The 17,156-nt window shown below is 35.4% G+C and overlaps 11 protein-coding genes and 1 pseudogene across 11 annotated transcripts; 7 read left to right on the plus strand and 5 right to left on the minus strand. All coding sequences in view use genetic code 6, as the record gives it.

Annotated features, from left to right (window-relative positions):
* Window positions 1-148: 148 nt before the first annotated feature.
* Window positions 149-1,159, plus strand: SS50377_21950 (uncharacterized protein; the record flags this gene model as incomplete). Its single annotated transcript, XM_067905843.1, has 1 exon — window positions 149-1,159. The coding sequence occupies one exon, from the start codon at window positions 149-151 to the stop codon at window positions 1,157-1,159; it is 1,011 nt and encodes a 336-aa protein (XP_067767160.1).
* A 43-nt stretch (window positions 1,160-1,202) lies between these two features.
* SS50377_21951 (Regulatory subunit of type II PKA R-subunit) lies at window positions 1,203-1,358 on the plus strand (the record flags this gene model as incomplete). The annotated part of the gene is made up of 1 exon (XM_067905844.1): window positions 1,203-1,358. The coding sequence occupies one exon, from the start codon at window positions 1,203-1,205 to the stop codon at window positions 1,356-1,358; it is 156 nt and encodes a 51-aa protein (XP_067767161.1).
* A 168-nt stretch (window positions 1,359-1,526) lies between these two features.
* On the plus strand, window positions 1,527-4,043 carry SS50377_21952 (uncharacterized protein; the record flags this gene model as incomplete). The annotated part of the gene is made up of 1 exon (XM_067905845.1): window positions 1,527-4,043. The coding sequence occupies one exon, from the start codon at window positions 1,527-1,529 to the stop codon at window positions 4,041-4,043; it is 2,517 nt and encodes an 838-aa protein (XP_067767162.1).
* A 716-nt stretch (window positions 4,044-4,759) lies between these two features.
* Window positions 4,760-5,014, plus strand: SS50377_21953 (Hypothetical protein; annotated as a pseudogene).
* A 108-nt stretch (window positions 5,015-5,122) lies between these two features.
* SS50377_21954 (uncharacterized protein) lies at window positions 5,123-5,332 on the plus strand (the record flags this gene model as incomplete). The annotated part of the gene is made up of 1 exon (XM_067905846.1): window positions 5,123-5,332. One exon carries the CDS (start codon window positions 5,123-5,125, stop codon window positions 5,330-5,332), a length of 210 nt encoding a protein of 69 aa, XP_067767163.1.
* A 38-nt stretch (window positions 5,333-5,370) lies between these two features.
* Window positions 5,371-5,628, minus strand: SS50377_21955 (uncharacterized protein; the record flags this gene model as incomplete). Its single annotated transcript, XM_067905847.1, has 1 exon — window positions 5,371-5,628. One exon carries the CDS (start codon window positions 5,626-5,628, stop codon window positions 5,371-5,373), a length of 258 nt encoding a protein of 85 aa, XP_067767164.1.
* A 933-nt stretch (window positions 5,629-6,561) lies between these two features.
* Window positions 6,562-7,221, plus strand: SS50377_21956 (Myb-like DNA-binding domain-containing protein; the record flags this gene model as incomplete). Its single annotated transcript, XM_067905848.1, has 1 exon — window positions 6,562-7,221. One exon carries the CDS (start codon window positions 6,562-6,564, stop codon window positions 7,219-7,221), a length of 660 nt encoding a protein of 219 aa, XP_067767165.1.
* Window positions 7,222-7,568: 347 nt separating this feature from the next.
* Window positions 7,569-8,024, minus strand: SS50377_21957 (uncharacterized protein; the record flags this gene model as incomplete). Its single annotated transcript, XM_067905849.1, has 1 exon — window positions 7,569-8,024. One exon carries the CDS (start codon window positions 8,022-8,024, stop codon window positions 7,569-7,571), a length of 456 nt encoding a protein of 151 aa, XP_067767166.1.
* Window positions 8,025-8,146: 122 nt separating this feature from the next.
* SS50377_21958 (N-alpha-acetyltransferase 30) lies at window positions 8,147-8,647 on the minus strand (the record flags this gene model as incomplete). Its single annotated transcript, XM_067905850.1, has 1 exon — window positions 8,147-8,647. The coding sequence occupies one exon, from the start codon at window positions 8,645-8,647 to the stop codon at window positions 8,147-8,149; it is 501 nt and encodes a 166-aa protein (XP_067767167.1).
* Window positions 8,648-9,019: 372 nt separating this feature from the next.
* Window positions 9,020-11,770, plus strand: SS50377_21959 (uncharacterized protein; the record flags this gene model as incomplete). The annotated part of the gene is made up of 1 exon (XM_067905851.1): window positions 9,020-11,770. The coding sequence occupies one exon, from the start codon at window positions 9,020-9,022 to the stop codon at window positions 11,768-11,770; it is 2,751 nt and encodes a 916-aa protein (XP_067767168.1).
* Window positions 11,771-11,870: 100 nt separating this feature from the next.
* On the minus strand, window positions 11,871-16,187 carry SS50377_21960 (putative flagellar associated protein; the record flags this gene model as incomplete). Its single annotated transcript, XM_067905852.1, has 1 exon — window positions 11,871-16,187. One exon carries the CDS (start codon window positions 16,185-16,187, stop codon window positions 11,871-11,873), a length of 4,317 nt encoding a protein of 1,438 aa, XP_067767169.1.
* Window positions 16,188-16,305: 118 nt separating this feature from the next.
* Window positions 16,306-16,908, minus strand: SS50377_21961 (Casein kinase II subunit beta; the record flags this gene model as incomplete). Its single annotated transcript, XM_067905853.1, has 1 exon — window positions 16,306-16,908. The coding sequence occupies one exon, from the start codon at window positions 16,906-16,908 to the stop codon at window positions 16,306-16,308; it is 603 nt and encodes a 200-aa protein (XP_067767170.1).
* Between the last annotated feature and the right edge of the window lie 248 nt (window positions 16,909-17,156).

A 17,156-nucleotide genomic window follows, 5' to 3' on the forward strand; every position in this document is an offset into this window, starting at 1 on the left:
TATGTAAGCTTAAGGATGATATATTTAAGGCAACCTAGCATGTGAAGCTGATTATAGATATTTAATTGATAGAATATAAGATTGAAATAAGGTACTACCACTAGTTTATTATAATATATAATATAAGAATTAATGCTTAAATTTTGATATGAATTAATATTCCTAACACTAGCTCACGAATACTACGTAAATAGAGTAATTTATTAACCATTATTAAAATCTTACTGCTGATTTTTCGCCTTAACGGATTTTTAAAGCCATAGATTTCATTATAAACATAATGCATACTTACATTTCACAAGCGTCATAGGTTTATGATACTTTTCGCAAACTAAAGGTAATAAACTAAGCTATTCTGAATCTATCTAGCGATGATTTATTTTAGCAGGTGAAAAGACTCTTTCCTTCCGTGTTTGGATTTGCACGCAATAGCGAATAGATCTCTCTACACCCTTCGCAACTATTTAAAATCTTTGCAAATGCATTAATAGATGAAGCATTTGTTAACTAAAGGTATACAGGAAGATCAGTGTAGATGATAAAGGATCTACTTTAACATATATCGATAACTCACAAAATCGACTTCTCTTATGTGGAAGAGTATGCAGATTTGTTAGTCTTTAATGCAGGCAAAATTGATGTCTTTAAATCGTACACTCAGCTTTACTTTATTATTTCGCTCTTAGGGGTAAAATTTGGCGATATTATGGATCGGGGTAGTAAACTTGAGATGAGGTAGTTTGATGGGATAATTCATGATTTTTGGCGCGCAATGGAGCACAATTAGTTATTGATTTTGAACCAACCACTATTTTTAGGATCAAAGTGTGTAGTTTTATCTAGATTCTTTGAGTCTGACAACGGTGATATTGTTGAAATGTAAAATGGATCCATTTAAATCAAAAGTGGACTTATGAATGATTAGTTTAGGAAAAATAGCATTGGCAGTTACGAAACAATGACTTACCAAGGCATGAAAAGTAAACTCCTTGAAGATAGGGATTTTGGAGATGAATTAAGAACAACACAGCTAAAAATGCCAAATTAAAGTTCTTAAATCTCAGAGTTACTCAAGTTAATGAGAGACATGTAATAGTAAATCAATAAATTATAAAATGATGTTGAGGAATTAAAAGTTTTAAAAAATTATTACCAATGATTATTTTATTATGTTAATTATATTGTTTTTCTTTCCGCAAAATATGCAGTTTGTTTAACAAGTAGAATATCCCAAAGATTTTCCCGCACTTATGATGGATTTTTCAAGAGAAGTACTTAGAGAATAACCTGAAAATATCTATGAGTTTGCAGTTAAACATTTTACAACAATTAAAAAAGCATAAGTAGGATAACAGTGAAAACTCATATTATCTATATCTTTACGTAATACTATTTGTAAGATATATTTATTTTATTCTTATATCTATACTATTCTTCATCGTTTTACAGTCCTTTTGATATCTTAATAATCAATGTAATAAAATATTATATCAATATGTTAGTTTTTAGATACCACTCCTCAAATAATGCAGTAACCAGATCTTATCGCAACACTATAATCTGCTTTAGATCCCAATTCTCCTAGCCATTAATAGTCTAATTTAGATATAAACAATTTACTATAATAAGCATCGCCAGATTTGTTAAAGTTAGCACTTTTTGGTGCAACATCAGCCAATGCCCCGGGAGAGTTCCGAGAATAGTCAGCCCTGCTTGTGAAAAACTTCCTTACTTCACAGAACCAAATTGTGCAGAGTTAGCGTTAGGCCGTCTGGAAAGCCTTTGAGATTGACTTCAAGGAACAGATCTTCTCCAGCCTGATGGGCGAGCTGAATCAACAACAGAGCTTCGGTCAGATCAACCAAATTTTCGCTGCGCTGGTAAACGCCTGCGACTACAAGGAGAAGAACGAAATCATCGCTGGTCTGTTTGCCCAGGTCACTGGTCAGAATGTGCTGCGCATTCTGCAGATCCTGCTCCAGATTGAGATAAAGGATGCACAGATCCCGGAATTCATCGTATAGGCCTTGGAGCAGTGGCAGACGGTATTCCAGCCGCAAGACGCGCTGGAGTGCATTGTCCTGTGCATCAGGATACTGTAGTCTAGCAGCAGCAAGATCGCTAGGGATATGGAGGGGAGGGTTAACCTCCAGTTCAACAGCTTACTCTAGATGTGCGTATCTAATGGTCAGGTGGACTGGATTTGCGAGATCCTCGAGTTCTACAACATCGTAGCGGACCAGTTCGATCTGCTGAACGAGCAGATCAACGGGCAGTCCTTTGCAGTGCAAATAATCAACCTGGGACTCATGTTCTGCCCCGTCGAGCGGTAGGACCAGCGGATGTCCTTCATCATCCTGGAGCTGTACAAGAAACTATTCAGTCTCCCGCAGTACCGGTCGATCTACGCTTCCAACTATACATTCACTGTGATCGAGAGCTGCGTTCTGATGCACATAGAGAACCCCGCATACTTCCAGACCGCGCAGCTGAGTGACATTTTCGTGGTAGTCCAAGAGCTCCTGGGCACCATCATTCAGAACGCTAGCGAGCTATTACCAGACTTCGTCTCTCTGTATCAGGACTTCGTGTACTCCAGAAACTACCACCATCCCCCCTCGGCAGACCCAGGCGCGTAGCTTAGCCAGCTCAAGTTCCAGATTCTGATCACACCGCTGCTGCAGCTGGAGAATGCGGCACAGATCCGTACGTAACTGCTGGCAGACGTGCTGGGTGCACTGAACTTCGTCTTCTAGACCTCGCCACAGATAGTCCCACCGCTTCTGCAGTAGTCCCTTCTAGCGGCATCCTTCGTCATCAGTAAGACCACCTAGAAGCACAGCGTATTTAACCAGGTGTTAGCACTCACACCACAACTGACTCATGACTTCCATTACCAGGCGTTGGATCAGTTCCTCAGGAAGTTCATTGAGCTAGACAAGGGATATGCTCAGAATCACTTGAACAACATTCTACTGACAGTTATCCGCCCGGATAACACCACTATCTCCCTGCCGTCCAGTATGGTTCTGATCAACCATATTCTGCCGACACTTGAGTAACTCGTCAATTATACTAACTACAGCATGCTGCTACAATCACTCATAACCATTTTCGCACCCCTGTAGCAGCTCTACATGGCCAACTAGAACAGTAACTACACATACCTCCAGGTGATCATCGAGGCCATCAACCTGCCGATCTTTTTCATCGTCCAGAACCAGATACTGTTGTAGAAAGCAGACCTTATCTCTGCACAACAGTTGGTGAACCAGATCGAGAACCTCGTAATCCACGGCCTGCAGACCGACGATTTCGCGACGGAGAACGTGGTCGCCAGTGGTATCGACCTCATTAGCGTCGTATTGCACAAGAACGAGCTGATCCTGCGGCAGGCAGGAGACCTGAAAGACTGGTGCATCCAGACCATCCGTAATGGAAACGGTGAGCTAGTAGCAAACTGCATCGACATCGTGATTTAGCTACCTAACTACCAGCCAGATACGGACCTCGAAAACCTCTTCGCTAGCGTGATCCAGAACCAGTACTCAACCGTCAAGGCCCAGAACGCCATCGTGGTCTACTACTGGCAGAAGATATAGCTTTTCAGCACCCTGCCTGCACCGGCCATCTTCCAGTTCTGCGAGACATTTATTAGCCGCATCGACGAGTTCAACTTTGCTGTCAAGGACTGGTTCATGCTGCTGCAGAGTGTGGTGCTTCTATACTCCCGGGTATACGAGTTCTCGCAACAGTACCCCGAGCAATTCGCATTCAGCTGCCAGAAGTTCATTTTCTTTAGTCAGCACAGGCCCACTCTTGCGACCGAGTACAACGAGATTCTCTTCAGCGTTGGCTACGAAGAGTGCTTCAACGGGATGATCCGGCTCTATCATAAGGAGAAGTCTCTTTAAAACATGATCCTGGGGTACATTCAGAGTCTAAAAAAAGTTTGGCCCGGACTTAGGGCCAATTGGAAAGGTACTGAGCTCGAAGGCAGTCTGCTGGTGTTCGAGGGGTAGTTCAGGGGTATCATTGAGTGAAATTTTGCATATTCAGATAAGATCTTTGGACTTTATCAAGTTATCGGTGAATCCAGACAATTATTAAAAGACATATACAAATTATTTAGAATCAAACACTTTAATTTCAGTTTCACTAAAAGAGTCTTTAAATGCTTAATATTAGTTTTTATACCAAAAATCTATTCTATGGCAGTAGCTTCCTATTTTTCGTAAAGTAAATTTCTCGCTACAGTTCGTAGTTTTTAGTAGTCATAAATTTTTATTTTCCTATTACAATGTCGAGAAGTACAAGTTGTAGGTATATCTTATAAAATACTAAAGTTTAAAGCAAATAGTGAAGCCTCGTTTGAGTCACAAGGGTTAATCATTTTGATTATTGGCTTTGGCCGTAAAGAAAGGAATGGTTTGAGTTATATCTATGCATTTGAACTTTTTTATCTTAATGAATGTGAAGAATCCAAATCAAAACCTCGTTAATCTGATAGATCAAGTTGAAGCGGTCTCTTCATTTTACCCCTTTAAATAATATCAGTTAATTGCACTTTATTGTAGTGAATTAATTGTTAAATGCTGAATATCATACACGAGTCAACACATATATTACAGATAAATTTTAATCACATTTTTTCTTCATACTAAATTGTTATTAATAAAATTTAATCACTAATAATAATATTATTAATTAACAAAAAGGTATATCAAGATCTTAAACCAGATATTCATTAACAGTCAACAAGATCGCGCAGTCGCTTCTGGATAACGACAGGGGCACCATGCTCATCGGGGACCTGTGCTCGCAGGACCATGCCTCGCTCTCCGGCCAGCTCCAGGTGCTCGAGAACACGCCCGCTAACGCGAGGGTGTTTGAGGAGAGCTTCACGCCCGAGGTGCAGCAGTACCTCCAGGACGCCGGCAGGATCGTGGTGGTGATGCAGGTCCAGCACGTGCAGACCTGCCGCGGGGGCAAGACGACCGAGACGACGATCTGAGCGACTTCCTCACTTCCCTTCCAGCGCACCCGAAAGGGAGCGGGCGCACTTCCGTACCACATTCCGAAATCGGTTTCCGGTTTCTTCCAGAGGGCCCCTCTCACCAGAATGGAGGCCAGACGACCGTGGCGTGCCCGGCTGTCCCGGCAGAAGAGCAGGTCCTGCGGGAGCCTGGAGGCGCTGATGGAGGACGAGTACCTGCGTCAGATCGTCGTGTACCAGAAGGTGAGCGGCGGCCGGGACCTCTACGAGCTGCGCGAGCCCACCAAGCTGTACCTGCAGGACGTCATCATCCTGGACCAGGAGGAGGAGCCGTGACGGCGCCAGCGCTCGCCCGCTGCCAGTGAATGCGTCCCTCACTCCACCGCCGCACCCCCACGCTGCAGCGCGTGGAGCTGCTGCCTGAGCGCGTGGCTTTCCGCCTCCCGCGCCAGCACCTTGTCCTGGAGCTCCCGGTTCTGCGCCTGCAGGAGGGCGTTCTGGCGGAACACCCCTGCCGCGGCCTGGCCCTTGCGGCCATGCTGCAGTGCGGTAAGCTGCAGCGCCTGGGCCGCCACCTGGGCCTCCAGGGCCTCGTTCTGTGCCGATATGCGAGCCAGCAGCGCCTCTTCCATTTTGTGGCTGCAGTTATATATGTATTCTGGCGCCTTCGGAGCGACCTTTGTGCATACGGCCGGGTACTCCAGGGTCCCAAATGAACCGCCGGACGCTCGAGCCACTCTCAGCCATCCACGCAGCGCCAGCAGCTGTCTCCCGGTCTCACCACCTCCGGGACCTTCTCCCCAGAAGTGCGACACCGAAGCAGGGCAGGTGCCAGCCCACCTCGACCTTGTGTGAGGCAGAGAGCGCTCACGGACCAAAAACGATGGAGACCCTGTTGCGGACGCCACCACCGCGAGTTGGTGGGCCTGCTGGCGCTCCGCTTTCTGCCGCAGGTCCCGCGGCGTCTTTCACGTTGGGCAACAGTGATGTTAATTTCTGGAATTTAGGTTAGCCATAAACGGGCTTTTAACTGCATTTATATTCGAAATTTTTAAGAATAGAATAGGATATATCAGCTTCGATGGATAATTGATTCATATTTACATTTGTAATTTAACTTTGCAATAATTGTTATAGCATGTCATTATAGTTTTATAAATATTGAATTATTCGTTAATAGTTAATAAAATAAATCCTGATTTTCTAGTAATTTTTGTACTGAAATTTGTACAGTGTAACATTTAGATGAACATATTTTAGGAAAAGAGTAATCATAAAATGATTTCTTATATATTACTAAAATACAATACAAAAGTTGAGAGTTGATATTATATTATATAAAAATTTAATATTATGGAAACATATTGCTTCATTTGTGATTAATTTATAGAAAATATATTTAATTCTTAGAATAATGTTAAAAACAATTTAAGTTATTAGTTATAACTTTTTTATATACATAAAGTTAAGATACTTATAATAGTTATACTCATATTTCAAAATTTATATTTGCTGGTATAGTAGTATTATAAATTAGCATAGAAAACATTATTTCAGTTCTAAAAATGCTAGATGACTTACAGCAATACCTTAATTACTCTTATTCGAATTCTTTATACTTCTGTTACTCTAATTTAGATAAATTTCCAGATTCTCCTGAAATATATGCCGAAACTATATAATTTATTCTAAATTCACCATCTTTGTAAATAAACTCAACTGATGCTAGATAATCGTCACTGTCAAAAGATTCAAAGGACGCAAATTAGGTTACAGATTCACCGGAACTTTAGTCATATTTAAAATAAATTTCTACTATTATAAACCAGTAACCTTTGTAGGTCAAATAAAGTTATTAATAATATGTGAATAGAAAAAGCGACACTCATTAAGATCGAGCATTACCTCAATATTGGACTTAAGAGATGTCTGACAAGCTAACATACCTTAAATAGAAAAAATAGTATTTAAGTTTTGTCTAAATAGCTGATTTATTAAATTAATAATGTGAAACAAATTTAAAACCAAATTAGGTATAATAAAGATGGTAGCGAGTACAAAGCCCTGATATAGTAAAAGGACGATGGACAAAAGAGGAGTCTGATTTATTATCATACTTGCATAAAAAGCATAATGGCAAGCTATCTACAATTTAGTAATAACTTTAGTATAGAACTATACTGTAAATTAGAAATAGGTTAAAATAATTGAATCTTATAGAATGATTCTTTAATAAATGTCTTGAGCAGCTCAGCTTTTTCTGTTTGTAAAGAATAAGCGATAATATTTTTTTTGTAATATCTTATAGTGAACTTGACATGAAATAAAATATTGCAAAATAGTTGTGATTAGTTTATATAGGATTATTTTATATTTAAACGCAAACTTATAATCTCATTGTATCTGTAATTATACTTACATTATACAATTAAACTTCTAAGTTTTTGGAGAAAATTTAATATAAAATAGTATTTAGCAAGTTAATAACTATTACCTCTTATTATTTGTTAAGCCAGTTTATTAGTAATGTTATTATAAACAGTAGTTTATTAAAATAAATAACAATAAAAATTCATTTTGATTAGTATCCCCACGTTTTATATTAGCATTATTTATGTATTTTACCTTAGCCAAAGCAAGCTTTCTTTAATGATGGTAGTTATAAAGTTCCATAAGTTAATTACTACGCATTCCATAATTTCATTGCCGCAGAATTATACTTTTAACCTTACTCCTGCCTCTTTGGGTAAAAAGAAGATATTAATTCATTAGTCGAGTTAGGTCTTTAAAACTAATACCGAGAAGCAGCTACACCAAATTCAGCATCAGTATATCGCTCTGAATTTTCTAAGATATTCTAAGTAGATGTATTCTTTATTGATAAAAGATCAGATTCAAATGTCTACGTTGTTCGCATACCCTGAGGTATAGTTTCGTATAATATATTAAATTTAGTAAGTTTAGTAAATTTTTAAGGCACTGGAAATTATTTATTTCGAACAAATTATGATAATTTGAACGGATTCATTTATTCTATGTGGTTTCAGTTATTGAAAATATTATACAAATAAACCATATAATAATCAATATTAGATTTTATAAACGCATAAACTCAAAAGGATAATGTAAATATTTAATAGTGAGAATCTATCATTCATTCTTTACTAACCACTTTTTTAATCTATACGCTCCTTTTCCATTCATATAATATCTATAAAAATGTCTAGATCTATAAAAACCTAGTTTTTCATAAAATCGAATAGCTCTATGATTATCATCTTCCGTCTCTAGTACAATATTTGTTACATTCAGTTTACCAAATTCCTACATAATAAGTTTGAAAAGATTTTAAGCCACACCTTTTCCTTTAAATTAATCTATAACACTTATCATACCAATATATGCTTATATTTTATTTTCACCTTCTTTACTACATTCAGGCTGCAACATGCACATACAACATCCAACTATTTATCCTTCAAATTCTGAAAAAATTGTAAGATCTTGATACTGTTCAGCAAAATATCTATATGTCCAAACCTGATATGGTTCTGATAATTCTTTTGAAAATAAATTCTTAATAGAATGAAGGTCTGCATCCGAATGATATGGGCGATAAAAAATCTCATTAATAGTTTACTCTTCGATCATCGATGGAATGAAACATAATCAATCAATTTTAGTATAATATTATTATATATAATTTTGCGAATGTTAATTAATGTTAGAAGAACTTATTATTACTCTAGATGAAACAAGGCTCGATGTATTGAAGCTAGTATAAATTGATCTAGAACTTCAGTAACTCAAAACTAAATTAGAAATTAGCAATGAAAAACTTAAATTTTTGGAAAAGGGTTAGCTAGATAATTATCTAACAGCTAGCCTTCTAAGGGGTACAAAAATTCCTCTTGATAAGCTTAATAAGCTTAAATAGATTTTAAGCAAAAACTGAAATTTACTAATTTAGAAATACTTATTTTTATATACTGTTATCATCAATTTCATTCCTATTTTTCAAAAATGAGATCTCTTATTATTCCTCCAAATACTATTTTTTACGAATTTGAATCACCAGTATTTATTACTATGACTAGACCAGAGATTCTTATACCTTAAGTTAGTATTAAGATATTAAATATTCCATCTCTTACAGAGTCACTAGAAATTTAATTTTTCCCTCATAATCTATCATTTTTTTAGCTTCTTTTACTACCAGATTCTGCACCTAAAATGGCTCTTTTAGCAGTAAACTCAGCTGAGTAAAGAAAATTCATATAGGCGAAATAAATGGCACAAGGAAATAAATAGTTACTTCTTATTATTTCTTATCTAGCGGATTACAACTCTAAAAGCCAATAAGCAGTTGAATGCTTATTCTCACTTTTGGATAAAACGGATGACATTTTTCGGGATTATCCTTAAGATAATGCATTTTTTGACATTGAAACAGTAATTTGCAAGGAATTTGATTCTTTTAGAAATGTTTTAGTGTAATTGAGAAAAGGTGAATCCTTTGTTGAATCGTATTTACATTGTGCTATCTTATATTTCGTTGATTTAATGCTAGTTGTAAATATTTAAAAGACGCTTGGTGTTTCGTAGGACATGTTAGAGGTTTTACAATAATATACGATGAATAAGAGATATATTTATGATAGCTAAATTTAATAGAAAATGACTGTAATCTATTAAACTTTATCTTGTGTCATTAGTGGGTTAACATTAAAAATTTAATTAGAGCTATTATTGGAGTTATCATCATTTCCAAATACGGATTTTGGGTTCGCTTATTATTACTTTTAGAGCTTATTGTGCTCAATTTCTGGATCTTAGTAAGCATAATATAATATTAATTCAGGGAATGCACAAAAGTTAATAAATTCTTTAAATTAAAAATTTTTATAAAATTATCACAAAATTGCTGGTAGTCAAGATGCATTTCAATAGTAAATTAATCTTACATAAGCTTTAGCTATGACATATAATCATCTTAATGATGTTAACGAGACAAAGAGATTTATTTAAATAATAAGTAATTCATTATTGTCTGAAAATGAATTTCATAATGTGACTATAAAAAATTTAGAGGAAAGTTTAGATATATTTGAAATATTTCATTTTAATTAGTTCTTTTTACATGATGTTCACTTAGTTTTGATTATATTATATGAATTTGTTTCAGTTCTAAACTAGCAGACATTATAAACTGTTTAAAAAGATATAGACTTATTCATTTATAAATTAGTATATAATGTAAACTTTAGAGGTTTTACATTTATTAAGAACAAGGAAGAATTTTCTTAAGGCATGACCTATACCCAAATATTTTAAATATCAAATGAAATATTTTAGTTCTGCGTAACATATTCAAAATATAATCACCATGAAATCCTTTTATTTAATCTTAGAGAAATGGGTTGTTTTTCTAAAGAATATGGTTTTAATGAGCTAGGGTTGACATAGTAACTTTAGCTGTGGAAATATATTTTTGAGATTAATACAATTGACAGTACCTATATTCATAAATATGTTGAATATGCATTATAAATTGTTAAAAATAGTATTTAATGGGTAAAAACTTAATTATACTCAGAGTTTTTTGAACTTGTTAGTATTTTAATGTGGTTTTTAGTTGTAGAAAATGATGTATAACAAATTATAACTCATATTTAAAACGTATAAATTAAAGAAGTTATATTAAATTTTATTATAAAACTTCTTTAATTCGGAGTCTAGACAAATTAGTTTATAGATAACTTTGCTTATATTTCTTGTAAATTAGATCTACTGTCCGACTTTCAATAGTTTTTCCTATTAAATACAAAACTGTTTGATCCACAATATGTTTGTTAATTTGTGTTTTCGTACATCAATAATTAGTCTAAAAATTAAGGCACAGATAAATGTAAATACTAAAATCTAGTAATAACTATAATTAGACACTATCATGCTATATCTTATAACTAGCAAAATTATATTTATTTAGCATAATTATCTGCAGGATTAATTTTCTTTGATTTATCATTTGCTAACTAAGACTGCACCTAAATTTTTTAAGAGATTGAGTCAATCTTTGTTGATTAGTGTATTCCAGATAAATACTATAAAGAAATCCTTAATTAATTTATTGATTCTGAGATTTGGAATAAGGCTAATTAAAATAATTCTATATAAGAGGTGTTATAGACTATTTTAGGAAAATGTTAAAAGCTAGAAATTTAAACTCAAATCTAACTGATAATAAATAAGATTTAACAAGATTTAGAAATAAGTATTGATGTAATAAGTTAAAATTCTACACCATATTAGTCAGGTATATTAGAAAAAGTTTAGTTTTAGTTTTGCGATTTCCCTAATCTTCCAAAATTTCCACATTACAACGAGATAGATAAATTAATTAAATATGTTAAGATTCCTGGAATACCTTTTGCTTTTATTATTCCCCATCCTCTTGCTAAGAGTAGTACTATTTAAACAGATCTTGATAGTTTAATAAGAGATATTGGTACTATTGAAACTTTGCATGAAGTGGTTAATGATTTTTTAATTCCTGAATAGAGACCTTAATCAGGTAATGCTCCTAAACAAGTTAATTCAAGTGCTAGACCCATGAGCGCCGGGGGTTTAAAAGTTGTACAAGAAACAGTGTAGAAAGTATAAGTGTAGAGGAAAAAGAAGGAATCTGGAGTTGAACAATTATAAGAGTGGAGTGGAAGTGGAAGCGATGAAGAAAATTTGTTGGAAATGCTTGATAACGAAGGGATTTTATGATTTTATTTCATCACTGCATGATTACTTATAAAAATTATATCTTAGTTAAATTGCTTATTATCCTATAGAAACGTAATAAAAAGTAACGCAATACAATTCTTCACACCCCTTTCTCATCAGCACCAGGTTCTGGGAACCCTAAAAGACCTATAGCAATATCATCAGCACTGATTTAATCTGGTAGTACTTAGGCAGCACTTAAAACACCTTATTTGATTACCTTACCACTCATTAACCCTAGACAATCTGTAAGTTCACCTGCATTAAATTGCTCGGCCAAACTATAAAACTTATTCAATAAAGTATTCCGATCAATAACAGCATTCTATTCACCGGCTAGTATACTAAATGCAGAAACAATATCATCATAGCTTTATGCTTACACAAATCTGTAATTAACTAAAATTCTGACAAAATCTGACAAAGACAAAGTGATCTCGTTAGTTCCTACCATTTCCCATAATGACCCCTCAAATGTTTCATACTTTTCAATTTTATCTGGATTTTCTTCTTGCAATAAATTCGATATTTATCCCGTAATAACATCCTTGAAATAAACATAAATGTTATCTTCACCTTAATAAAAAGCAGGAGCTCCATCGCGTGTTTCAACTAAGAAAACTGGTTTTTATTCGTTTACAGCCAACCTCACAGACTACAAAAAGAATTAAAGTCTCTTATATCTGACCTCTTCTTCAATTATATCACAAACAGCGCTATTCACATGCTCGTTACTGATATATACTCCCAATGCTCTTAACATATCTCCAATCATACCAACTGGTGCTCTAGCATTTTCTGAAGGCGATAACCCTTTTTCTTCAGAATCGTATATTTAAGCATACGAAAAGTACTCTTAAATCTCTTAATAATAGTCACCTGACATCCCGCCCTCTAACTGGTTCAAAAACGGCTCAAATACGTTATATTCGTTGCTTTCAGCTGCAACTGCACTGTCTACAAGCAAATCCATGCACGAATAGTCAATTTGCCACAAAAAGACCGTAGAATCTGTCTTCCCAGCGCTCACAGTGTAAGTATTTCCAGCGTTTAGCTGCTGCTAAAAGCAGTAGCAAATTTCAGTCTGAAGCAATTCGCCAGCGTGCGCGATGAGACCTACATATCGATGTGGCGCCCCATCAAACGGCGTCCTCATCATGCCGATCACTTTGTCAGGAGTCTAGAACACTACATACTGAGGAATATGCTTCACGCTACCTGTGCTGTTCAAAATTTCATAGCGGGTCCTGTATCGGAACTTTTTGCTCATTTCTCCATTTTCGTCGATCTGCTCAATTGCTTGACAGGAATTAATATCGTTTCTGAAGTCGCTAAATTCGTTATTTATGCTGCTCATCAAGTTTATTTCTCTGGCAAAAGTAGGTCCTACGACCGTCCGCCTCAAAGGGAAGGGACCTGCTAATCTCGGATTTACATAATAGCTCGAATTAGTGCTGAACTTGTCTTGCGTCAAAGGAGGCTAATTCGTGGGGTATCCACCTTGGAAATGACTTGTTGTGACAGGGTTTGAAGTTAGTTGCACCTGTGTAAAAACGGTATTATTGGAGAGCTCCATAGCTCCTGGCAGACGTTTAGGCTCTCTGAGTTATAGCTTGAACTGATTATTCGCTATAATAATAAGATCGCGCTGATCGATTGGTTGTAGTTCAGGACGGATAGTTGCGTTTAAATATCCTTTATTTTAGCTTTATAAGGATATTAATGACTTCTTAATTTCACGTTTTAAGTCATCAGGTTCAGCTTCAATTTCTGAAATTTAAGACTAAAATTCATCAGTATTCAACTGATCGAGATAGAAAAGTGGTCTCGGTAAGAAACACATTGCAGTTGGAGTTGCTTCTGAGTCTGATTTAAAACGACGATAAACTACAATTCTAGAAGTTAATGTTAGGGTTGCATCGATGTCGATAATTGTATAAAAACGATCTTTAGATAGGATAACTAATGGGTCGCGTTTTTGGTTTGTAAGTGGAAGATTTTCGATTTCGTTGAATAGTTGGAAGGGCAAAAATTCACATGAAAATACAGCGTCGATAGGATCTTTTGTGATTAACAAATTATTTCCTAGTGGATCCCACTGTCCGGCCGATGACGCTGCATCACGTTTCTTTTGGTTTTATCTTGCTAATTAAGCTGCTGGGTGAATTCTAACGTCTGTTTCAGTTCGTTTTTCTACTTCATCATCATTGTTATTTTCAGCTTCTTCTAAGTCTGATACAAATTTTGGTGGCTATTTTAGTGGCTCAACGAAATTATCGTTGAAGATTGTTGAAAATTCAGCTATATTATTTTAAACCTCTTATTATAATATATCAGTTTTTCCCGTCATATAATTCATTTTTTAATCTTAAACTTACGTTTTTGCCAACAACTTCAGCTAAGACGATTCATCAATAATAGCTATTATATCACCTTCACGAGAAAACTTAACGTGCTTAATCTTATATGGCCAATCATCTACAAAGAAATCCTTTTACGCAATTCTGGTCATAACACGTCTATTTCTAGCCACATTTCTAAAACTTTGTAAAACCTATAAATTAAACGGATCTAGCAGCAAAGCTGAACCTAAACTCGTACCAGCAAGCAACACTGGTTTACTTCCAGCCCCACTAAATAAATTCATACTTGTAATATGAGGATAGGTTTAAGATTTTATAGAAGCTAAAGGATGGACTGGCACTAAAAATGATGCCTATTCATAACCTTCAGCATGTCTTTGTGCTAAAGTACCAGAAAGTCGTTTTGATACATTTCCAGTATTCAAAATCTCTCCAACAACATTATTTGACCTTAAAATCTTATTTGATGTAAAATCATAAATAAGTAAGTCTCCACGTGAGTTTGCAAGCCAAATAAGGGGTTGAGACTGCCCAGTTTTTACATTAAAGCTCTATTATATAGGTAAAGTCTGCATTGACTTCGGTATGTGCATGCACTTGACATCACCAGGAATACCCTAATAAAGTAATGTTCCTTTGCGTTTTTCAGGCTGAATGAACTCAAAAACTGCAGCTGGAACGAGAATAATTGACCCACGCGATGTCGAACAAATAAAATCACGTAAAACTACAGAACCAAATTTTGCGTTTAATGCTTCAGATTTTGATTAGAAGTCTCTGGGTGTCTGTCCAGGCATTAGCTACACCGCCGCAGTACTCATATCAATTTGATCCATTGCACCTGAACTTACTTACGGCATGGCTATCGAAATAGATGTGATTGGACCAGATTCCAAATTTTCGTACCATGAAAGCAATCTAAGCCGGAAATCGAACATTCTAACGGCACCATCAAGACCCCCAGTAACGATGAATCCGTCTGCTTTTGCATGCATGTATGTAATAGCTTGTGTGAATGATTAGGTAGCCGAACCAGTCATCTATTAACTAGCGATATTTGCGGCAGTTAAATAGCGATAAAATGATAGCTATATTTATTATTGGTCATTTTGGGCAATTGAGTTGTAAAAATGTTAACCTGGAACCATATAAGATGATTCACCGAACTCCCCTGTTTAAAATGCACTTTCTAGAAGGATTTATTCGTTTTTTTAATTAATTTCATCGGATGGCATGATTGGTTTGGAATTTCCAGATGCTGTATGTAGGACTAGGAGCTTGATCGGAATACGGTTTTTCGCATCGGTTTTAGTGAATGCTCGCCCTGAAACATCGTAAAGAACAACTTCACCAGCTACCGTTGCTGTGAGAGCAGCGGTTGTGTTTGGTAGAAAACAAGAGACTGTAAATGCAGAAGGAAGTACTTTAAACTCACCGGATTGGATATCTGGTGCGTGAATAGCTAATGTCTATGTTAGTTATTTTTCAATAATGGTTTCTGACCAGGTCCAAAATACTGTTCTGAATGCTGAGTTGGTTACAATCTCGCGATAATCTGATGGATTAAATCTTATATCACGTTAAAATCCATATTTTTATGGGATTTGTCCTGATACAATCGGTTCTTCGCTAGGAGATGCCCATTCATAAATTTATAGCTCTTGTAGTTAGTCCTATACAGTACCTGTAAGAATTGCAATTAGGGCGCCATCATCAGACAAGTCAATCCTAGTTACACCAGCCCCAAAATTATTAGAATAAGTTCGAACAGGAAGTAGTGTTTTACAGTCCCAGATAATAACTAGTGTGTCTTATGCTCCATAATCTGCAGATACAATCCATTTTTTGTCATTAGATACTGCAACTGCAGATATAGTGTTAGCATGACCTTATAAGAATTTTTACTGTCCAGTTCTGCAGTCATGATATATTAATGTGTGTGAAGATGGAAAAAGTACTGCTTCCCTAGTTTCATCAAATAATGAATGAACTGCGCCTGTAAGGTCATGATTATAACCAAATGCAGCTTTCATGTTTAGACAATGATTAGACATTTTTGCGGAATTCGGAATGGCCAATATGAATATAAATATATATTATTTCAGAATATTTTGGGACCAATGAATTTTAGACAAAATTAAAATATGACTAAAGATAAACAGAACCCCAGTATCACTTTACAATTTCAAATCCAAATAACTCTTTTTTCTTTTCTTCTAAAGATGTATTATCTGCTAATTCTAAATATGTGGCTACGAACATACCAATAAAATCTGGTCCATAAAAGCAACCATCAACACAAAATTCATCATATTATGTAAGATCATATAGCGTTTTGCATTTAGGACAATAATTTTTCAAAAATCCTTCTCCTGGCATAAGGTGTTCACCATAAACTAACATTCCTGCTCCACATCTAATCCTAGGACACCTGCCATATGCACCATTTTGAAACAACTATAAAGTGTCTTATAGACCCTGAGGTGTTCTTATATATCTCTAATGAGCTAATGCATAAACTATGCACGCAGCGTTTTCAATAATCTCTTATTCACTAGGTTGACAGTCGTAGTTATCATATAAAATCAACTATATAGCTTGGCTATAAAATTCAATTTTTTCTAAACCGAGTAATGCTAAAGATTCTTAGAAATATGTATCCGGCACTTACACAAGTATGTGGTTAAATTCTGACTTTTAGAGAAATTACTCTAACCATGTACCTTAATCAGAATAATATGATGTTGATGCTGATGACGATAATTGAAAAGGCATCCGATGAAGTGAAAGACTAACATTTAATTTATATAATAAATATATAGGAAAACAATATTTGTAGTTATAATACCTTTTTAGCAACATATTCTTCATATATCACATAATAAACACTTGGGCGCATCTAATCACAATTGTAATACTAATAGGAAAGTATTTTTGATAATTGTGGTATTATGTATAATTAATAATATAAATAGCCCATTTTCCAAAAGATGGATGTTAAACTTTAATCTTAAGTGAATACT

Source organism: Spironucleus salmonicida, chromosome 2 (assembly GCF_000497125.1).
Source record: "Spironucleus salmonicida strain ATCC 50377 chromosome 2, whole genome shotgun sequence".
In the NCBI taxonomy this organism is placed as follows: Eukaryota; Fornicata; order Diplomonadida; family Hexamitidae; genus Spironucleus; species Spironucleus salmonicida.